The 24,395-nt window shown below is 36.3% G+C and overlaps 1 protein-coding gene across 8 annotated transcripts in view; it reads right to left on the bottom strand.

Annotated features, from left to right (window-relative positions):
- The window catches only part of KIF2A (kinesin family member 2A), an 82,055-nt gene that overhangs the window by 10,310 nt on the left and 47,350 nt on the right, over positions 1–24,395 (bottom strand). For 3 of the 8 annotated variants that reach the window (XM_045393754.3, XM_005556977.5, XM_065546303.2), the window contains exons 5-18: positions 23,984–24,106; positions 23,314–23,414; positions 21,127–21,222; positions 18,633–18,687; positions 18,079–18,241; positions 14,737–14,827; positions 14,540–14,603; positions 13,229–13,320; positions 12,461–12,603; positions 11,882–12,086; positions 10,421–10,531; positions 9,304–9,371; positions 3,609–3,722; positions 2,324–2,474 (exon numbers count right to left, since the gene is read on the bottom strand). In XM_045393754.3, the coding sequence (XP_045249689.1) occupies positions 2,324–2,474; positions 3,609–3,722; positions 9,304–9,371; positions 10,421–10,531; positions 11,882–12,086; positions 12,461–12,603; positions 13,229–13,320; positions 14,540–14,603; positions 14,737–14,827; positions 18,079–18,241; positions 18,633–18,687; positions 21,127–21,222; positions 23,314–23,414; positions 23,984–24,106 (1,577 nt within the window). The remainder of the gene's footprint in view (positions 1–2,323; positions 2,475–3,608; positions 3,723–9,303; positions 9,372–10,420; positions 10,532–11,881; positions 12,087–12,460; positions 12,604–13,228; positions 13,321–14,539; positions 14,604–14,736; positions 14,828–18,078; positions 18,242–18,632; positions 18,688–21,126; positions 21,223–23,313; positions 23,415–23,983; positions 24,107–24,395) is intronic. The other 5 variants (XM_073993501.1, XM_005556978.5, XM_005556979.5 and 2 more) reach the window with 3 other exon arrangements.

Here is a 24,395-nt window from a genome sequence, read left to right as displayed (position 1 = left end):
TGCACACTCTCTCAAACATGGAGGCTGTAAAAACTCATGATGTCATACTCTCTTGGATTAGTCTGGTCACCTAACTAACCTCTCCAAATTCAGGCTCTACAGAGGCCCAATAGATGCAAGAATAAAATGGAAAGATATGCTATGGGGAGTACTTATCTTGCTCTGGTTTTCCACATCTTTGGGAGGTAACATATTTAGATGCAGTGCAGGGTTTGCTTTAAAGAGTCTAAAAGCAATTACAGTCTCTCTTAAAAATTCTGGACACAAATGATGGACTGAGGCCAGGATCTCATTTTTAGTTTCTAGGTTCAAAGTTTAAAACTCTTACTTTGAACCAGGTTTTCCCAGTCTTGGAACTACTGACATTGTGTGGGGATAAGGTGAGGGGGACACTCCGGTGCACTGTATCATGTTCAGCAGCATTCCTGGCTCTACCCATTACATGCTAGCGGCATCACCTCAGTTGTGACAACCAAAATGTCCATACATTTTGCTTTGGGGGCCAAACTGCTCCTAGTTAAGAACCACTGCTTTAAGCCCTGCTTTAGTAATCGTGATTTGGAACATGGTAACAAAAAGTAGTGCATGTATTTGTTACTCTAGAATATTTTGGGCTAAGTATCTGCTACAAAGTATTAGAACTAACTAATGTTGTTTTCGAAGAACACTGTATTGCAGGTAGCAATCAGTTTAATTGGTACAAGGTTTGGCATTGGCATAAGAAAGATCTAAATTTCAATCCTGGCTTCTGTACTTACTACTTGTAAAATCTTGGTCAAATTATTTAAACCTTAGAATATCAGTTATAAAGTAGGGATAATTATAGTACCTACTACACTGAGTTATGATAATGAGATCAGATAATAAAATGCTTAGCAATATATATCATGTAGTAAAAGCTACTAATCAATGCTAACTTTTAACATGATGAGAAAATGCCATAAGACTTAGTGGGAATAGAATGACACAAAACTATACAGAATATGCATTTTAAAAACACACCTTTACATCTCACACAAAGAAAAGAACCCTCTCAATACATTAAAAGCAATTATGTGAAAGTGTATTATATATGTCTTCTTCTTTATCTCTTTCTATCCTTATACAATGGGCATGTATTGTTTTTTGTAATTGGGAAATTACAAAAAAAATTAAATTACAAAATATCATTAAAAATTTTAATCGTATAGAAAAGCAACCAGATTTGACAAATGTTAGTATTTTGCTGTTTGATTTTAATATAGTGCATGCATCCTTTCAATGTAGACGCATATGTCTACAGTTCTTTTGTTTTTAGGCTTTTTTCAATTTTTTTTGAGATGGAGTCTCACTCTTGACGCCCAGACTGGAGTGCAATGGTGGGATCTCAGCTCACTGCAGCCTCTGCCTCCCACTTTCAAGCGATTCTCATCCCTCAACGTCCTGAGTAGCTGGGACTACTACAGGCATGAGCCACCACACTTGGCTAATTTTTTTATTGTTAGCTAATTTTTGTATTGTTAGTAGAGACAGGTTTTACCATGTTGGCCAGGCTGGTCTTGAACTCCTGACCTTAAGTGATCTGCCCACCTCAGCCTCCCAAAGTGCTGGGATTACAGGTATGAGACACCGCGCCCAGCCTGTTTTCGAGCTTTTTAATATTTATTATATGTATAATTTTTAAAGTTGTTTTTCCCTATATTACTTTAATTTTTTCCCAAATTATAATATCAGACAACAATCTGAGGGAAAAAAATGAATAGTTTAGATTGGGGGTTGGATACTTCCTTAAAGGGCCAGATAATACATGTTGGGTTTATGAACCACACAGTCTCTGTTACTGCTGTTACGGTAAGAAAGCAGCTAGACAACCCTAAAGAGAATGTTCCAATAAAACTTTATTTGTAAAAACAGATGGCTGGCCCACAGGCTGTAGTTTGCTGACCCCTGACTTATTTATTCATTTATTTTAAGAGACAAGGTCTCGCTCTGTCACCTAGGCTAGAGTGCAGTGATGCTACAACAGCCCACTGCAGCCCAGAATTCCTGTACTTAAGCAATCCTCCTGCCTCAGCCTGCCTAGTAGCTAGACCTACAGGTGGATACCACCACACCTGGATGATTATTAAATTTTTTATAGCAAAAGGTCTCATTAAATTGTCTAGACTGGTCTTGCACTTCTGGCCTAAAGCAGCCCTCCCACTCAGCCTCCTAAATTGGTGGGATTACAGGCTTGAGCAACCACACCCACACAGCCTGACCCCCCCTAAATGATAGTTTTCAGTTAAGTTCTGCTACTGATGAACTAAGATTATATCACTTACAACTATAGTAAGTCACTCACATTTTGTTCACAAAGAAGTTTTAGATCGTCTCTCTGAGGGGAACTCCCCACACCCCACTGTGTCTCTAAGTCATCAATCTGGTTTGGTGGATGGTGCATTATTGGACGAACATCACCAGCAGCAGTTGGATCTACAGTCAATTCTTTGACCCTATAAATATATAAGAGGTATCTAAAGTTAAAAACACTCATGCAGAGGAACAAGAAAATACCAACCTATTCAATATACAAGCAATTCAGTTAACATACTAAGATTGATGATGTCACCTTTATAGGTAAAATTTATCTGAAATCTATAGAAACACATAAATGGTTGTTTAATTTTAGGAAATCTACTTAGATAACTTTATATAATTCATATTATATTAATTATATCAAATATAATTATTGTGCAAACTAAATGAGAATTAACAAAGTATGTAGATTCAGTATTCAAAGAAAAAAAGTTGCAATTTAAAAATTTTTTTTTAATTTTCAATTTTTTTTACCACTGGTTCATCAGAGTGAATGTTATTGCAATTAAATTATATGAACCGAAAAATGTAAACAATAACAGTTAGACCAATAACTGGATCACTGCTGAAACAAAACAAAAAAAACCATGCAGATTTCTGGTAGTTATCATGCTCAATTAAAATAGCTACATGTAAAATAATTTTATTTATAATGTATAAAGATTATAAGGTTTTAAGTTTTATCATTTGAAAAGAGTTTACTCATTATATTTAAACTTACACATTTGGGAGAGGGTAAGCTTTCTTTACTTTAAAAAAAAAAAACACTTTTTGTTTTTCACCACAGTGGCCAGGTTGGTCTAGAATTCTCAACCTCAGGTGATCCACCAACCTCTGCCTCCCCAAGTTCTGGGAGTACAGGTGTAACCTACCACGCCCAGCCAAAAGAGGGTAAACTTTCTATGTCAAGAGGCTCCTTGCAGACAAGGAAACTCATAAGATCATACAGCATAAAGGCAATCTCTTCATTTTAAGCAAGATAATTTATCTTTTAACAATTTATCTTTTAATGGTAAGTATGCAAAAGTGACATCATCCTTAAAAATATGAGGGGGAAATAGGAAGCCTGAATTCTAAATCAACATTTTAAAGCAAACAAATTAATAAAAGACATAAGAATGCAGATCATGCAGTACAACCACCACCTGCCAAATGAAATGAAAATGAAAACTAAAATGGCTCAGGACAAACATAGCAAATGAAATGTTTATACAAAGCACAATTCAAAAAAACTATAAAAATAAACATCTTATGTATAGAATGAAGTAGACCTGGTAACTGAAGGAGAAAAGTCGTCATATTCATAAGAAGGAGAGAGATCAGGGCGACTGCCACTACCCTGTGAGAAGGGAATGTCTGATGGACTAATTCCAAACTCCTTTACTCTGCAGCACCAAAACAGCAACAAATTAAAAGAAAATGCTCTTGAAAGACAGCAATGCACATTGCACATTTTCATTTAGTATTCACTTTTGTTTAGAAAAGGATATTGATAGTTGTGACAATGTATTTAGAATATTATTTTACAAATAACAAATTTTAAGAGGTTTTTGAACATCTTTGTTCTATCGATCCCCTGCTCTATAGTCCTAGGTCTTTCCTTTCTGGTGTATTTTCCTCTTTTCTCGTAATCCTTCCTAGAAGTTTAACTAAATCACTTAAATCTGAAATGCCCCTCTAACTACATGACCACTCAATCTAATTTCTTCATGTAGTCAGTACCATGACTATTTGTTTATTAGCATTCATGGCTCTTCAACGTTTTTGCCTCTTTTTCAAACTGGACACAAGGGAATTAAGTACTAATGCCTTAAGGCATCCATTGTTTGTAATGAATTAACTTCTTTCCTATGCATCCAGAATGGTATTAGCTGTGAAATGTCCTTAGTATAACTGAGAAAATATTCACTCTATTTTCAGTGGTTGGTGATTCAGATGAAGAACTCTGGTTGAGAACAGCCTTTAGCAATGAAATTTAAATTGCTTTTGTTAACATCTTCAAGTTACATTTAACCAAATTATGATTTTTCTCACCCCATCTATGTAATTCCTTATGTCTCCTTTGGGCCAACTCTATTTCATATCAATATAAAATATTTAAGTACCTCCTACATGTCAGGTATCAGGATTAGTCATTGTTAGGCATTATATTATTTAGTCCTTCAACCATCTTTGATTTTATAGATGAGAAAAATGACTCAGAAATAAAGTATCTTCTCTAAGGTCACTCACTGAGAATGTGGCATAACTGAGGTTAAAACCTAGCCCTGAGTACAAAGCCTATGTTATTTAAACACTTCAATATAATAATCATATTCTCTGATTTTCTTGTCATTTCTCTTAGGTTGAACTAAATGAAATTCCCTTCTTTATAGGTCAAAAACAAGTATCAATATCTTCACATAAATCAAACTAACATATTTCCTCTACTAACAGTCTTTCTTTGACCTATTGGTAATATCTACTGTCAAAGGTTCAATATTGGATTCATCTGCCCTTTATCCTTGAAAGTTTATTTACCACACATGCTGAAAAATGTAAATATCTTTTTTTTTTCTTTTTGAGATAAGGTCTCACCATATCACCCAGGCTGTACTGCAGTGGCTCAATCATGGCTCACTGCAGCCTTGACTCAAGTGATCCTCCCATCTCAGCTGGGACTACCAGTGGCGTGCCACCACCCCCAGCTAATTTTTTATTTTTTTGTAGAGATGTGGTCTCATTAGGTTGCTCAGGCTGGTCTTAAACTCCTGGACTCAAGTGATCCTCCTGCCTTGGCCCCCAAAGTACTAGGATTAAAAGCATGAGCTACGGCATCTGGCCTGAAAAATCTAAATTTCTAATATTAACAATTATTTTCACTCCCACCCCATTTCTTATCTAAATCTTTTAATTTAGATACACTATTAGCTTCATCCACACATTTTTTCCTCTATCCAAAGCTCTCTTGCCCAAGCCAAACTATACTACCTACAAGAATCATATTCTTCAATGTTACTAAAAACTCCTAATCACTCTAATCACTCTAACCTCTTCCATTACGCAAAGATTAAGTATCTCTGCTTCAGGATAGAGGCCACTGTCTGTTTTTCACATATCCTATAATTTTTTTTCCCTTGGTACAACCATTCCTTCCACTCTGAAAGTTTTCCCCTGTACTCCCCTCTAAAATATCTCTAATTGTCTCGCTGGGTGCAGTGGCTTATGCTGTAATCCCAGCACTTGCAGAGGCTGAGGTGGGCAGATCACTTATGGTCAGGAGTTCGAGACCAGCCTGGCCAACATGGTGAAACTCCATCTCTACTAAAAAATACAAAAAAATTAGCTGGGCGTGGTGACGGGCACCTGTAATCCCAGCTACTTGGAAGGCTGAGGCAGGAGAATCGCTTGAACCCAAGAGTCAGAGGCTGCAGTGAGCTGAGATTGTGCCACTGTACTCCAGCCTGGGTGACATAGCAAGACTCCATCTTAAATAAATAAATAAAGTATCTCTAATTGTCATCTGATGAACTGGACTTGTCAACTTAATCACTTAGCAGCAATGTGTACTGTTACAAACTATCCCACAATTCCCACATAAAATTTTCAAAGTATATGATTCTAATATAAGGATATGAAAAAACATTGCTTTCACATCTGTCTAACTGAATTTTTAAGACAGAACTGCTCACTAAAGTAGCAACAAGAATAACTATTCCTATTATTTCAGGTACTGTGCTAAACATTTTACACAGATCACTTCTTTTACTCCTCAAAAACAATCCTTTAAGATGGACACGGTCATTAACTGTCCATTCTAAAGATGAGGAAATAAGGGCAGAGAGAGGTTAAGTAACTTTCCTGAGGCTTTGGTACCATTAAGTAGTAAGGAAGTTATTAAACCTATTTTGTCCTGAGAAATAACACTTCGATCACTAAGCTATGTCTTAAATACAAAAAAGTTTAAACAGTTAAGAGAGAAATAGTTTCCTAAAAATATGAAAATTTTAATGTAATGCCATCTACCCACCACTTCAAAGTATTGGCCTAAATAAAATAAGGCAGATTTAGCATAAAGGAGGAATTAATTATTTTTGGCTGTTAAAAAAAATACTGACTCTTAAGGTCATAAAACATTGGTATGAGTATCAAGGAAGGTTGAAAATCTTTATTCCTAGAGATTTGGAAATAAAATTGAAAAAATTATGTGTCTGATATGGTTAGGCCCTGTGTCCCCACTCAAATCTCATCTTGAATTATTATTTCCAAGTGTCAAGGGAGAGACCAGGTGGAGGTAATTGAATCATGGGGGCAACTTCCTCCATGCTGTTCTCGTGATAGTGAGTTCTCGTAAGATCTAATGGTTTTATAGGAGGCTCTTCCCAAGTTTGCTTGGCGCTTCTCCTTCCTGCTACCTTGTGAAGGTGCCTTGCTTCCCCTTCCCCTTCCACCATGACTGTAAGTTTCCTGAGGCCTCTGTGGCCATGCTGAACTGTGAGTCAAATAAACCTTCGTAAATTCCCCAGTCTCAGGTATTCCTTTGTAGCAGTGTGAGAACGGATTAATATAGTGTCCCAAATGGTTAGTCATGTTGCAAGTGAGTTACATGATATAACAGTAGGTTAAAACATTTTACTTTGACCTAAGCGAACTAGAGGAACAGCTAGATATAGCATTTTCACAATATTAGGGAGCAATCTTTTGTCGTCTCAAATCTTAAGAAACAGAGGGGTTTTGTTTGTTTTAATTCTATAACATGGCAAGAATCTACTACACTAGGCTGTTCCTCATCTTTCTCAAGAATTATTCTGAAATAAGAAACATTTTAAATTAATGATAAAAATCCCACATATCAAAAATGTTAATTACAAAGATCAATTAAAACTAACACAATAAGCTACGAGCTCATAATTCAAACTTTAAAAGGGATTAAATTTAGAAAATACAATAGTTCATACTTAGAAATGTAGTTCTATTACTTTTTTCTTTTTTAAGACAAGGTCTTGCTCTGTTGCCCAGGCTAGAGTACAGTGGTGTGATCACAACTCACTGTAGATTCAACATTCCAGGTTCAAGCAATCCTCTCACCTCAGCCCCCCAAGTGCCTGGGACTACAGATGCAAGCCACTACACCAGGCTAATTTTTGTATTTTTTATAGAGATGGGGTTTTGCTATGTTGCCCAGGCTGGTCTTGAATTTCTGGGCTCAAGCAATCCACCCGCCTGGGCCACCAAAAGCACTGGGATTAAAGGTATAAGCCACCACACCTGGCCCTATTACATTTTTAAAGAAGTGATTATATTTTAATACCTTTTTACAAAAGCTCAATAGGTTTATACTGTCCAACAGTGTTTACTACCATTAAAAAAATCTCTTTAGAAACAAGATGCAAAAAAATCTGGGGGGTTATAATACCATTTGTGTAATGTTCAAATACAGCTACCTATGTTACCGAGAGATAACATTCATAGGTAGTAAAATTATTTTTATAAAGAGGACAAAAAAAACAAGTAAAGTATTCCACAGAAGTTAATACATGGGTTACATCGGGGTAGAGATAAATGAATAAGGCATGTTATTCAGGATTTGTGAACAGGAAGGAGCACATGGGGAACCTTTTGGGGGGCCAATAATGCTCTATTTCCCAAACCAATGACAGGAGTTTTCACTTTATAAATATCCATTATCCATTTAATTATTCACTTATACTTTAGGTGCTTTTCTATATGCATAAGTATTTTACATTTTAATAAAAAATTTTAAAATAACATTTCCATAGTGATTAAAACAAAGAAATAGGACAGATACTTCTGTCCAGCAAAATTAAGAGAACTGTTATACTAGAATTAAGAGAACTGCTATACTAGAAATGGATTACAAAGAGGAATTTTGTCTCTAGGTTAAAATCACAAATTTAACATGTGAGAAGAGAAATTTAACATTAAACAGTCATTCGAAATAAGATCAGTGGTAAATAAAGTCACTCAAGAGAAGTGGGGAAAAAATCTATGGATCATATATAAATATGCCCATTATAATTCAAAGTTCCAAAGGCATTTCATGACTATATAGAATAAACTGCTTTAGTAGTCTATAATGCATTCTGTCCTTCTATCTGTAATAACCCAGTTATAATATTTATAACGTTTTTAAGACTATTAATATGAATAACAAAAATGTAACCCACATAGAACACCAGAAAGGGCCAGGCGGGGTGGCTCACGGCTGTAATCCTAGCACTTTGGGTGGCCGAGGTGGGTGGATCACCTGAGGTCAGGAGTTCAAGACCAGCCTAGCCAACATAGTGAAACGCAGCCTCTACTGAAAATATAAAAATTAGCCGGGTATGGTGGCACACGCCTGTGGTCCCACATACCCAGGAGACTGAGGCAGGAAAATCGCTTGAACCCAGGAAGTGGAGGTTGCAGTGAGCTGAGATCACACCACTGCACTCCAGCCTGAGTGACAGAACAAGACTCTGTCTCAAAAAAATAAATTACATAAAAAAAAAAAAAAAGGAACACCAGAAAGAACTGTGCTATCACTTCTTCCTCAAATCCTAGATTCCCCATATATAGCATTTAATATTATCAGGAATAATCTGGACCATATACCAAAACAATTTAAGAAATACAAACTAGTCCCTGACATTGATTTACTTCAGAGTCTTAATGTAATAAGAAGAATTTGCATGATTTAAATGCAGTAAAATATTAGGAAATAAAACAGTGAAATGGAAACCTTGTTCTAGGATAAAAAGACCAATTTTACTAAAGTGATTAATCCCTTCCCAAATTACCCATTTCCACTGATTTTTAGAATTTGACAAAATGATTCTACATATCATCTTAAGGAATAATATGCAAAACATTTTTTTTTGAAAATTGAAAGAATAATGTAGTAAGATTCACCCTATCAGATATTAAATTATACTGCATACTGCTCTACTCCCCTCAAATTTCAAAATGGAGAACTATCTCTCATACCTATTTGCATATCTTAACGTATTAAGAGTATTTTCACAGGATGCCATTCCTGGAGAGATTGTGGCAATCTACAGGAAAAAAAAAAATGCAGAGGTAAAGAAAATGTCATAAATGATCAAGACAATAATACCGACATGCAGCTCATTTAGGTCTAATCTTACCATGATTATTTAAAAATAAAGACTTATTAATGTTATCTCAACTCCAAGATTATATTATCATATCTATAATCAGATAAAGTCTAGTTAAATACAAACTATGAAGGCACCAGAAAACAATCAAAATCCAGCAGAAATGGAGGAGGTTAACACCTGTAAGGAATAGTACTGACTGATCCCCACACCACCCGACTTTTTTTTTTTAAACAGCTTTTTAACAGAGGGCAAGCTCTGCTGCTGTCACACAGGGCAACTAAAACTTAACTGAAAACTTGCAGTCTCTCTGGTTAAGAAATTAAAGGATATAGTTTGGGAGTGCACTTCATAGCAGCTGGAAAAGTAAACTTTGTCCCAGAAGGGAAAGTGCTACAGAGAGTGTGGTACTCTCCCTTCTGGGACAAACTTTTATATACAAACTGCCCAAATCCCTAGCTGATTCCTGACCTAGACATACACAAGGCAAACTATAGGCAACACAGCTAAATCTGAAAGGACTAAACAAAGCTTTCAATTACAGTTGTTGCCCAGGGGAGATAAGAGTTTGGAGTAAGTTTAAATTTCTGCTAAACAAAAAACCAATAACCTTCAGAAGAACATAACAGAATCCAGTCTCTACGTTCATTCATAATACACATGATATAACCCCAAATTACCAGACATATGACCATAAAGAAAAGTGTGACCTATACTCAAAATGAAAGAGAGAGCGAGAAAGAGAAAGAGAAAAAGAAAAAGGAAAAAAATCAAGAAAGACCAGCCCTCGAGAACACCTAGATGCTGAAATTATATAACTGCAATATAATCCTCTCTATCAGAGTGGGAGGGACCACATCTTAAATATCACCATATCACTCATAATAGAAGGTTTCAAATGATTGTCACTAACTAATACATTTTCCATAAATATTGTGTAGTTATTCCTTCAGGATTAAAATAAAACAAACAAAAAATAAACTTACCATGCAGGTACGAGAGTTTTCACCTATGAAAGAATCTCTTAACACCTGAGTGAGTTTACTTGCACGGAAAGGAGTATGAGGTTTATTTCTACCTAAGGCTCTGATGCACTCCTGAAAATTAAGAAAACAAGTCTCACAGATTAGTCTTTCTTATAAAGGGTAATCTTAATTAACATATGTTAAAAGGTCTCTTACTACAACTTCAACATTTAAGGTCTGATCAGCTGTGAAAATTCTACTAACAGTTTTATTTATTTATTTTTTTTGAGACAAAGTCTCGCTCTGTCACCCAGGCTGGAGTGTGGTGGCGCAATCTTGGCTCACTACAACCTTTGCCTCCGGGCTTCAGGCAATTCTCCTACCCCAGGCTCCCAAGTAGCTGGGATTACAGGTGCCCGCCACCACGCCTGGCTAAGCTTTGTATTTTTAGTAGAGATGGGGTTTCACCATGTTGGCCAGGCTGGTATCGAACTCCTAACCTCAGGGGATCCACCTGCCTCAGCCTCCCAAAGTCCTGGGATTACAGGTGAGAGCCACTGCGCCTGGCCAACAGTTTTAAAGCATGGTGTAGATGTTTCCACAAATGCTAATTCAAGAAAATAAAAAATGACAACAAAAAAACCTACTTTATTCTTCCAAGAGATATTTCTGGAAACTATGACTAGTGTTTGAAAGTGACAGGCAGTAGGATAACTGTAAAAAGTTAATTTCTTAACATGGCACTCCAAAAGAAAAAAACACAGTCTTATTATAGCCTTCCCAGCTTTGCTTTTCTACTCAAGGAAAATATGTAATAACCTGGCCTAACATTTTGAAAGCCATTCCACATTTTTCTGAGAAACTATTTCTTAGCTCAATTCAGTGGTTCATTGCCCTCCTCCTAGAAAATATGGCTGATTAAGACCCTCTGGGCTGGGCACAGTGGCTCGTGCCTGTAATTCAAGCACTTTGGAAGGTAGATCACGACGTCAGAAGTTCGAGACCAGCCTAGCCAACATGGTGAAACCCCTATCTACTAAAAATACAAATATTAGCTGGGCGTGGTGGTACGTGCCTGTAATCCCAGCTGCTGGGGAGGTTGAAGTAGGAGAATGGCTTGAACCCAGGAGGTGGAAGTTGCAGTGAGCTGAGATTGCACCTGAGACTATACTGAGAGTACTCCAGTCTGGGCGACAGAACAAGACTCAGTCTCAAGAAAAATAAAGACCCTCTGGAGTCTACCTATGTTGCCCCAGAACTGACCTACCCTCTCACATATCCTTTATCCCATCTAAAAAGAATAAAGAATGTGTGCAAGGAAAAATTCTGGGTATAATAAAATCACATTATAAATTATAAGCATCTGAATTTCGAAAACCTCTGTTTTTATTAGGTAAAATAAGTACTATTATTTTGCAACTGAGTAAAGAAAATTACAGTTAAAAGCAAAAGACCTTTCATGATAAAATATATTTTATTTACCTTGAGTGCTAAAAGGCTTTTATTAATTTCAGCACCTTCAAGCCTAGTTTGCCTGTCCGCACTGGAAGTATCCGCTCCTCTTTCATTTCCAGCCAAATCAATGAGAGAAAATTTGCCATGTAGTTTTCCTTTCCTTCTAAGAATAATCTGAAACACTGCATGGCTCCGAGATGAATGTGCATTTGCAGATGTTTGACCGGATGTTCTGCAATATGATTAGGGACATCTTGATACATAAAAACTTCAATTAACATGTTCAAACCACATTATTTTCATTAAAAACAACAGCAGCAACAAACACCAATTTAGCTAGTTTTCATCTTTTAAATACAGATAAGACACTGAGTTGTAACACTTACATAGAACCAGATTCATACAATTTAATCTGGCATATTTCTAATATATTTGTAATATAGTATCAATATAATAATTGTCACTCACACTTACATGTAACACAAGTTTTTATGAACAATGATTTTTACTTCCAAGATGTATTGACAGATAACATCCTCGTTTTGTTATGCTATACCCAAAGTTTCTAAAACTGAAGTTTCCTTTCTTAATCAAAATGAAATTTACCTGCAACTGTTGCCTATGTCAATGAGTTTCAGTACATCTTCAACACATTTGACCTCCCGTTCCTGTAATCCCACCACTTGAACCTGCTGTTTTCCATCTTCTAGAACTCTTAATTTTGTTTTCCTATTTAGCAAGTCAAACACCTATGAAAAACCATATTCAAATTAGAAAACTAGCTTTAAAGTAAAAAAGAGGCTAGGCACAGTGGCTCACGCCTGCAATCCCAGCATTTTGGGAGGCTGAGGCAGGAGGATAGCTTGAGCTCAGGAGTTCAAAACCAGCCTGGGCAACATAGTGAGACGCTGTATCTGCTAAAAACAAAAAAAATTAGCTGGGCATGGTGGTGCATGCCTATAGTCGCAGCTACTAGGAAAGCTGAGGCGGGAAGCTCACGAGATTGAAGCTACAGTGAGCTGTGATCATGCCACTGCACTCCAGCATGGGTGACAGAGCGAGATCCTGTGGCAATTAAAATATCAGTTCTATAAAAATAAGTCACCCAGAGTTTAAGAATTATTTCAGAGATTAAAATAATAATTAGAATAAGAATTCTCAACATTGAAGTTGAAAAGTTTCAAAGGACATTTTAAAAAAAACTCATAAATTCTAACATAAAAGTTCTAAATACACATAAATTATGGTGGTCAAGGCTGCACAACAATGTGAATATATTTAATGCCACTGAACTTAAAAATGGTTAAAATGGCAAATGTTATGTTATATATATATATATTTAAAAAAATTAAAATTAAAAAAGTTCCCACTTACCTTTCCACTATAAATTTCAAAGAAGGTTGCATATACTTGAAGTTCTAGCTTCTTATAGTTTGGCTTCTTTAGCATTAAAAAGACATCTCGAGCTGTCAAGAATTTCATATACAGAAAATTGAGATGCAATAAATATTTTTAAAAAGCAACTCAAATTGTCTATTTCTAGAGAAATCAGTTAATCTTTACCTAGGATAATAGTATCAATAATAAAAATGAGAAATAAAGTGAATATTGATTTTACAAAAAAATAGTATTAATAGAAGCTATTCTCTTTCATATTGCATAAAAGGGTGCTACTTTTATTTATATATATTAGTATTTATATTTATAAATAGCATAAAATTACAGGTGGTCATAATGAAGTTATTCTCATACCATAGCTAGCTTTTTACAGTTCAGAAATTCAACAATTGAGACTAATCTCCAACAATGTGCTAGAATACGCTGACAAATATAATCAAGATTTCTGCCCCCTCAAAGTCAATCTTACAGTTTTTTTTGTTTGTTTGTTTTTGAGATGGGGTCTTCCTCTGTTGCCCAGGCTGGAATGCAGTGGCATGGTCTCGGCTCACTGCAACCTCTGCTTCCTGGGTTCAAACGATTCTTCTGTCTCAGCCTCCCGAGTAGCTGGGATTACAGGTGCCTGCCACCACACCTGGCTAAGTTTTTTTTTCGTATTTTTAGTAGAGATGGGGTTTCACCATGTTGGCCAGGCTGGTCTCGAACTCCTGACCTCAAGTGATCCACCCACCTTGGCCTCCCAAAGTGCAGGGATTATAGGCGTGAACCACCACGCCCAGCCTACAGTTCTTTCCTTCTTAAAAAAAAAAAAAAATCGCCGGGCGCGGTGGCTCAAGCCTGTAATCCCAGCACTTTGGGAGGCCGAGACGGGCGGATCACGAGGTCAGGAGATCGAGACCATCCTGGCTAACACGGTGAAACCCCGTCTCTACTAAAAAATACAAAAAACTAGCTGGGCGCGGTGGCGGGCGCCTGTAGTCCCAACTACTCGGGAGGCTGAGGCAGGAGAATGGCGTGAACCCGGGAGGCGGAGCTTGCAGTGAGCTGAGATCCGGCACTGCACTCCAGCCTGGGTGGCAGAGCGAGACTCCGTCTCAAAAAAAAAAAAAAAAATCTTGTAAATATATCTTACAGTTCTTTTCAAGCAATCTAATAACCTATAATTGACATAATAGACAGTCAATATAGCATTATAGTTGCTGAACAATATTTTAAAGCCTTATTTCAAAGTTACCTGAATAATACCTAAGAAGAATATTCCAAATTATATGGAAAAAGGACAGTTACCTGCTAATGCATAAATTCCTTTAGAACAATCTTGGTTCTTTCCTGAAAAGTCACCACCCATAGTCTATATTTTAAAAAGAAAATAAAGAACAGACATTACTCAGGAATAACTCTTAAGAATTTAGGTCTCGGAATTAAGCTATAAGGAAAAGAAACTGTAGCTTCATACCAGAATGTAACTTTAATAAATCACTTACATGAGTTTTTCCACTTCCAGTCTGCCCATAAGCAAAGCATGTAGCCATTCCTCTTTCAAATATAGTTTCCACTAGTGGTCTAGCAGTAAACCTTAAAAATAAAATGCATCAGTCAGAATGTGTCACCAATATTTTGATGAATAAAAGTAATGCTGAGTAATACAAAGTATTTTATTAATAAACAAAACTTAACAGCAAGATTCTAAACAAATCTTTGTTAAAAATTTTAAATAACAATATCAAAGAATTGATTTAAGAATTTTAAATATCATATGCTAAAATTACTTAAAGCTACTTAAAGCATAATTTCAAGCAATATTTCCATAATAAACAATGGTCACAATAAGGCATATACAATAAAAACAAAAAGTATTATAATTTCAACAAAAACAGAATAAACAAGAGTGGTAATCTCAATTTTAAAAAGTTAACAGAGGAAAAAAACTGCAAAAATATTATCTTTAGACCATCTAAATAAATAGAAAAATGATGACTACCTTGAATTTAGACAAGTAATTTATACTTAAGGAAAAAGAATATAAATTGTGCTTATAGGACATTGAATTCTATTAATAAGTTGACAGCCTCAATTTTGGAAAATGATACCTAAATATTATGGTGTGAATTATATTTCTTTTTTTATTTTTTTGAAGTCTCAGTCTTGTCCCCCAGGCTGGGGTGCAAATGGCGCAATCTCAGCTCACTGGAACCTCCGCCTCCCGAGTTCAAGCAATTCTCCTGCCTCAGTCTCTGAGTAGCTGGGATTACAGGCACCTGCCACCACGCCCAGCTAATTTTTGTATTTTTAGTAGAGATGGGGTTTCACCATGTTGGCCAGGCTGGTCTCAAACTCCTGACCTCAGGCGATCCACCTGCCTTGGCCTCCCAAAGTGCTGGGATTACAGGCGTGAGCCACCATGCCTGGCCTTGAATTATATTTCAAACGTATTGGTATAACCCACTGCTAGAGTTAAAATTAAAAGGTGGGAAGGTATAAGAAGTACTTTTTTCCTGAACAGTAAACTAAAAAGTTATGATGGAGGCCAGGCGTAGTGGCTCATGCCTCTAATCCCAACACTTTGGGAGGCTGAGGTGGGTGGATCACTTGAAGTCAAGAGTTTGAGACCGGCCTGACCAATATGGTAAAACCCTGTCCCTACTAAAAATACAAAATCAGCCGAGCATGGTGGCACAAGTCTGTAACCCCAGCTACTCATGAGGCTGAGGCAGGAGAATGACTTGAACCGGGGAGGCGGAGCTTGCAATGAGCCGAGATCGCGCCACTGCACTCCAGCCTGGGCAACAAGAGCGAAACTCCGTCTCAAAAAGAAAAAAAAAAAAAGATGGAAAACAGATCTACAAGCAGAACATTTTATATAACTGCTGTCTTTGTTTTGTAAAAGGCAAAACTGAAGAAAGTACAGAACAAAAAGAGCAGGAAAAAGTTCTGATCAAAAAGAACTAGGGATGAGCCTGCTAAGTAGTTAGATCAACCCCGCCCTCCCAAACCTCCCCACAAAAAAAACATGTAACTCCTCAATCCGTAATAGTTAAGTATAAGAGATAGAGGAGAAGGATAAATATTGATAAAGTTAAGAAACATAAATACAGGGTAAAAACAAAATCATAAAAACTAAATCATACACCCAGAAACATGCCTGTATTTGTAATAATTTTTTAAAAACTATTATAAAAGTCAAACTTATATTTTATGAGGCAGAAGTAGAAAGAGGGAATGAAAAGGAAGAGTGGACTCCAGAAAGCTAAAAAAAATTCTACAATTAACAATTATGATTCCCCTTTAAATACATTCTCCACAAATATTTCTATGTAGTATTCATATGTTCTTTAATTTGATCCTTTTTTTTTTTTAAACAACTGACTACCCAGTACACTTGGTGAAGACAAAAGGAGTTGGTCTCAAAACTATTTCCTTTGTAACACCTTCAATTCTTAGTCTCATTAACTCTAATTTTCTCCTTTCTAGGCATTTTTATGAAAAAGGGCAACCAGGTATAGCATTCAAGCAATTACAAAGACAGTTATATTCCTAGATAAACCAAAATAACAATACTGCTAAAACTGATGTTGTAATTATTAGAAATGTTTGCAAACTTATGTATGAAAATCTAAATCTGGCATAAAAATTTGAGATACCAATGTATAATACAGGTAAATTTGAATTATTTATAAGTTGAATACAGAAAACATATAAGAATCTCATGTACTAAAACTATCTCCAAGCTTAAAGATGACAAATTTAAATGCAAGTACGGAACTTTTTCGCCTTAAGTGACGATACATAATAAACACAGATTTAGATAAATTAATAATTTACTGATAACAGGTATTTTGGCCAGGCATAACAGTGGCTCACGCCTGTAATCCCAGCACTTTGGGAGGCGAAGGCGGGCAGATCACTTGAGCTCAGAAGTCTGAGGTTAGCCTGGGCAACATATGAAACCTCAACTCCACAAAAAGTACAAAAATTAGCTGGGTGTGGTGGTGCATGCCTGTGGTCCCAGCTACTTAGGAGGCTGAGATGGGAAGATCACCTGAGCCTGGGAGGTCAAGGCTGCAGTGAGCTGTGATCGTGCCACTGCGCTCCAGTCTGGGCAACAGAGTAAGACCATGCCTCAAACAAACATTTCAAGTTTCTTTATTAGTACAGAGATTAAAAGGTAAAAATTAAAAGTTCTCCTCATCATATCCTATTACTAGAGGTTATGTTAACATTTTCCAGAAATTTCTTATCCATATACACGGTTTGTTTGATACTTATATATGTATATATATGTGTAATAAGCTATTTAGCAAGTAGCAATGGAAACTGTGATTTCAGGGAGCATTACAGAGAACAAGTGTTAATATTCATTACAGCATTTATTACATTTTCTTTGTTTAAACTCAGAATAAAACAGCATATTGCACCTCTTAAGAAATATCCCACAATAGGCCGGGCGCGGTGGCTCACGCCTGTAATCCCTGCACTTTGGGAGGCCGAGGCGGGCGGATCACGAGGTCAGGAGATCGAGACCATCCTGGCTAACACGGTGAAACCCCGTCTCTACTAAAATACAAAAAATTAGCCGGGCGCGGTAGCGGGCGCCTGTAGTCCCAGCTACTCGGGAGGCTGAGGCAGGAGAATGGCGCGAACCTGGGAGGCGGAGCTTGCAGTGAGCCGAGATGGTGCCACTGCACTCCAGCCTGGGCGACAGAGTGAAGACTCCGCCTCAAAAAAAAAAAAAAAAAAAGAAATATCCCACAATTAATGTAAATTTCAAGGTGTTGATGACCACATGGCGTAAGAACAAAATTCTGATTTAAAATGAATTTACCTACCTGTAAACCATTTCATTAGGAGCTGAGTCATCAAAGGCATAATCAAAACGAAATGTTTGGTTTTCTAGGTATCTTGTTAAATCTACTTTTTGTTTTGGTTCATGTACCATCACAACATCTTTACTCGGAATTGTGATTACATCAAGATCTTTCATTTGTGTTTCTAAAAGAATAAATGAAAATCAATGCCCAATAATTTTCACAGCATTTGAGTTCATATACAAAAATTATTTTAAGTAGTAAGAATTAAGATACATGTAGGAAGTTCTGTACATATAAAGATAATATCCCATAAATATGCAACTCACTAAGACAAAATATTTCAACAGCAAAGTAAAAACAAAATCAAGATTTCTGTGAAGCAAGACTCAAAATGGCAATGATTCAGACCAATAACAAACTGACAAGTTTAGCCATAGAAATCTGCATAATGGTTACATACAAATCAAAGGAAATGATTTACATTTTTCCAAACCAATTTGATTTGCTATTATAAAAATACATTACAAATAAGATAAAATCAATCTTTTATTAGAGCTCATTAAGTGCCATACCTTTTTTATTGAGTGGTCGTTTTCTTACACACACACATATCCTATGTTCATCAATCTAGAAATAAAAAGTATTTTATTTCAGTGATTATCACTGTCATGTAAAACACTGAATGTCAATTATGTAGTATTTCCTCCAGGGGTTTTAGAAATGTATACATAGCATAAATGATAGGTAAGCTTAAAAAATAAATTAGCTTTGCACAAATTTTAATGGTTGCCAGATATAATTACTTCTAGAATTCTGAGTGTAATGGAAACTTGTTTATTTTGTTATTTGGAAAACCATCACCTTAGGAAACAATTTTGTAGAGGGTACTACTGTTGTTAGTAGCATTAAGTTCACATTAAGAAACTATGAGGAGGCCATGTGGTGGCTCATTCCTATAATCCCAGCACTTTGGGAGGCTGAGGTGGGCAGATCACCTGAGGTCAGGAGTTTGAGACCAGCCTGGCCAACACGGAGAAATCCTGTCTCTACTAAAAATACAAAAATTAGCCGGGAGTGGTGGTGCATGCCTGTAGTCCCAGCTACTCGGGAGGCTGAGGTGGGAGAATCACTTGAACCTGGGAGGCGGAGGTTGTAGTGGGCCGAGATTATGCCGCTGCCCACCAGCCTGGGCGACAGTGAGACTCCATCTCAGGACCAAAAAAAAAAAAGCTGTGATGCCAGGCGCAGTGGGTAATCCCAGCACTTTGGGAGGCCGAGGCAGGTGAGGTCAGGAGTTCAAGACCAGCCTGGCCAACATGGTAAAACTCTGTCTCTACTAAAAATACAAAAACTAGCTGGGCATGGTGGTGCACGCCTGTAATTCCAGCTACTCGGGTGGCTGAGGCATGAGGCATGAGGGATGAGGCATGAGGTATGAGAACTGCCTGAACTCGGGAAGTGGAGAGATTGCAGTGAGCCAAGATCCTGCCATTATACTCCAGCCTGGGCAACAGAGAAGACTCTGTCTCCAAAAAAAAAAAAGCTGTGTTATCCACTTCAAGATGTGCTATACACAACAAAAGTAAACATTTCTATTCTACTAAGTGACATATAGATTGATCATAGGGAAAGTTGCTAGCAAAGATAATTACTGGCAAGAAACAGGATTCTCAGATGATTACTGAGCCAAATCATTTGAACTATTTTATAAATATGCCAGTTCTTATGCCTAAGTATTTTTTTATAAAATTTTTGTTCCCAATACATGCCTCATTTTAATAATAATTAACATAAATCAAGGATTGGTACACTATGGCCTGTGGGCCTAATTTAGCTACTACCTACTTCTTCTGCAAAGTTTTACTGACACACATTGATTGAAACAAATGTCATACCCATCATTTATGTATTGTGTATGGTTGCTTTTACAATACAATGGCAGAGTTCAGTAATTGTGACAAAGACCATATAGTTCCAAAGCCAAAGACCCTTGCAGAAAACGTTTGCCAATTCCTGTCCTAAAGGGTGAGCTCCCGTGTAGTAAGTGAAATACATGAAGGAATAGCAAGGCCTAAAATATGTGGGATACAAGTACTATCAACAATTCTATATAATACATCTATCTAACACAAATGTCTTTTTTGTAACTAACACATTCTGTATATGCTTATGTCAGATAGATTATTTTTTCAAGTACCAATTAGTTATAAAAGCATTCCTGGCTGGGAGCTGTGGCTCACGCCTGTAATCCCAGCACTTTGGGAGGCGAAGGCGGGTGGATCATCTGAGGTCAGGAGTTTGAGACCAGCCTGACCAAAAGGGTGAAACCCCGTTTTTACTAAAAATACAAAAATTAGCTGGGTGTGGTGGCAGATGCCTGTAGTCCCAGCTACTCGGGAGGGTGAGACAGGAGAATCGCTTGAACCGGCAGGTGGAGATCACACCATTGCACACCATTGCACTCCAGCCTGGGCAACAGCGCAAGACTCCGTCTCAAAAAAAAAAAAAAAAAAAAAAAAAAAAAAAAGCATTCCCTGTCCAATGAATTCTCATTCATCAACAGCAAGGGGGTGGAGTAATAAGAGCAGAGGATTTTTTCCAGTTCTAGATTTCTGGTCCACTGCAGCCCTCAACAACCATCACTTATCGTTAAAAGCCAGAGTAACATTTAAAACTAACAAATTACCAACAGTAAATTAGAAATGATGGTGGGATCTATAGCCCAAGACAAAGATAAACTTGGAACTGAGATCAAAGTATAATTCATAGCCAGAAAGGAAAGTGAGTCTTCTGCTATCACTCCTTTAAGTGTTGCTCTGCCCTTCCAAAGACAGGGAGGTTTTGCTTTGAGAAGGACATCACTATAGGCAGCATATCTCATATACTAAATTATGGAAAACGAGCATTAATGTGGATAATTACTTTTCTTAAAATATGGTGAATGAGCACCCATAAGGAAAGGAAAAACTACATAGCTGAATACAGTATGAATTTAGCAAGTGTCAAATACATGTTTTTATTTGAAGCATAAAAAGTTCCAGAATAATGGTTTGCAAAGAATCTTACAGGATCTGCTGTTGTTAATGGTCTATAATCCAAACTTCCTCTAAAGTCTCTGATCATACACATAATTTCATAATTTGGGTTCGTAGCATCAACGTCCTATTAGAAGACAGAGAGAATTCACCATTATAAATATAATAATGTATTTTTTGCATTTATATTTGGCTTGAAAATTAAATTGTGCCATTTGTCATAACCAAGCCTAAACTCCAACTGATGATATGATATAGTTTCACAGTTGTGGTTTCATAATCAGCTCTGAACCACTTTCATATTACAAACACAGTTCTCTTAGTCTATATGCATTCTGTTAACTCCAAATTAAAGACTCTTCATTGAAGTTACCATTTACCTATTTCAAAAATCCACCTGTTATACATATACCTTAATTATTCTATAAAATGGAGCAACAGAGAAATAATGCTCATGTTAACCACTGGCAAATAACTCTAGAAAAGCTGAAATTCTAGGAAAATTCATTTAAGCAGATTTATCTTCTAATTTAATCCAGTGTTTCAGCAAAGTATAAATACAGATTCATTTGTCTTCATTTTCTATATTTGCTGACCCTCTAAAAAATACTAAGTAATAACAAAACTGCCCCCAAATCGACAGAACATAGAACTAAAGGAATCAGAAGCCAAGATCATTTTTAAAAAATCTTTAAAATTCAAATTTTTGAATGCCAACTACAATTTATTTGGCTTCAAAACAGAAAATTCAGATTAAGATACAAATAGCAATAGTCAACAGCCTCTCCTAGCCTTAAACAATAAATTATTAATCATTCTAAGAAGTCACATTTTTTATACATCATATTCAGATTTTTTTTTGAATGCAACTAAATTACAAACTGTTACTGAAACTTTAAATTAACCTTCTTCTAGGAAATAATACCACCTATGTCAACTGAGAAGCAGACTGTGAAGTGAGAATTAAGAGATCACAGAGAGATGTGTAAGTATTATGAAGTACCCACAGGAAACACCAGGTGGCATCTATGCTAAGTATTAGTAGATAATCTGTTTTATTATTTATTTCAAAACCCAATTGGTCATTCTCAGGTCACTTTCAGATAAAAGCTGATCCATTCAGGTTGGATATAATACTAGGTCCACAATTCTACAACACAACATCTGAACTGGTAGTTTCACATGATTAAGGGCATTTGAACATACTAGTAAATAAATAATCCTGATGTTTTATTAGAGAAGAGTAGTTCTGAGAATGTAATAGATGCCATACAAGCACAATGGTGGAGTTATATGTATAATAACAAAATGTCTAACATGTAAAGACCTGTAGAAGGGCAAAAGACCAGTTCTCTGTGCAATTTTCCCACTGCTATTAAGCAGTCTTGCTACCATCTGAAGGGACCCCGAGGGGGACATAATAGAGATAGATCCACTCTTCATATGTGGCATAAATCAAAACACAAGGAATTTCCCCTGTTTCACTAAGACATGTGAACTTATTAACCATACAAAAACAGTAATAAAATTTATAGTTTAATCATGCACTTTAACTAGATATTTTTCCCAATGTATTTTTAGGTCTTTTTAAAATAAAAATTCTGGCCAGGCGCGGTGGCTCACGCCTGTAATTCCAGCACTTTGGGAGGCCGAGACGGGCGGATCACGAGGTCAGGAGATCGAGACCATCCTGGCTAACACGGTGAAACCCCGTCTCTACTAAAAAATACAAAAAACTAGCCGGGCGAGGTGGCGGGCGCCTGTAGTCCCAGCTACTCGGGAGGCTGAGGCAGGAGAATGGCGTGAACCCGGGAGGCGGAGCTTGCAGTGAGCTGAGATCCGGCCACTGCACCCCAGCCTGGGCGACAGAGCGAGACTCTGTCTCAAAAAAAAAAAAAAAAATAAAATAAAATAAAATAAAATAAAAATTCTTAAATGTAATGCTATACACATTAGAATTCTGTAACACAATGGCTTTTTCTTAACGGAACAAATTTTAGCGTTAACACATACCCATAAAACATGAAAAGAACAATACAGTAAAAACGTGTTATGGTAACTTATTTTCACATGAGTTTATATTATTCCTCAATATCAATTTAAGGAATTCTTAAAATTCTCCAAAAAAATGCCTTATTTTTGTCACATCAATTACCTTCACTGATACAATCTAATCGCTGGTTAGTATATAAACAAAATATATGTTTATGTTACGAACCTGGGCTCTTTTTTCTCTAAGTTCTTGCTGTTGCAATCTCCTTTTTTCTCGTTTTTCTTGCAGTTTTTCTACTTCTTTCACACAATTAGATTTTCTACGTGCTGAAAAGACAACATGAGCTGTAGAAGTATAGTTTTCTTTTTTAGAGTACTAATATTATATTTTTTTATGTATAACTTCACCACACACACACAAAAGGTACACAGTGACAAAGCATGCCTATAACAACTATGTGAGCTTTACTTAATGAACTGCTTTACCAAAACTAAAATAGGACAATGTACAGATGAGAGTCCAGAAAAATGACTCAAACATATTGATACATGTCATCTCTTGGTTTAGAAACATACATTTTTGAATTCAAAGAATCAAGGAGCACAAGACTTTCTTCTGTAACATCTGACAAATTATCATCTGACCAGAATTTTAAACTCAAACTGAAACATTGCTATAATTTCACAAAAAAATTTTTGCTCCAAAATATACTTTAAAAAATCCAATTAACAGACTAAACTAATAAAAAGAAGTTAAATTTTCCACAGTGGTAAAATGAAATCTGCAATCAAGCTTGTATTTAGACTGTTTACTCTTTGAGGATTTAAAAAGGATGACCAAGAGAGAATACATGTATGCCTAAAATGACTAAATCCTTGATACATAATTTACATACAAGGGGGTCCAAATTCCTTTTTTGCAGCTTGAACTGGAGATATATCTGAAACACTACCATTCTGTTGTGCAGAGGAAGACTGTTCAGGAAATTGACTGGGCCGTGCACGTGCTGAACCAACCACTGTAAGAAAAAAAAAATTTAATTCAGGATAGAAAATTAGTAAAAATAACCTTAGTAAAAGGAAGAGATATCCCCAAAAATCTGATCCTTAAAAGTTACATTAGTAAGTTGCCAAGTTTTCTATTTATATATGTAAAATATAATACAGTTTATAATTCTGTTCAATAAACTGACATAAGCTAAGAGGCTTTCAAAGTAATATGTGCAGACCTAGCTTTCACCAATGTAATTTTAGCTACAAAATTCAATCTAAATAATTTACATAAAAACCAAAGCCAAGCTTGATTTT

This window comes from Macaca fascicularis, chromosome 6, assembly GCF_037993035.2.
Source record: "Macaca fascicularis isolate 582-1 chromosome 6, T2T-MFA8v1.1".
In the NCBI taxonomy this organism is placed as follows: domain Eukaryota; kingdom Metazoa; phylum Chordata; class Mammalia; order Primates; family Cercopithecidae; genus Macaca; species Macaca fascicularis.
This window is presented reverse-complemented; position numbering and strand designations above follow the sequence as displayed.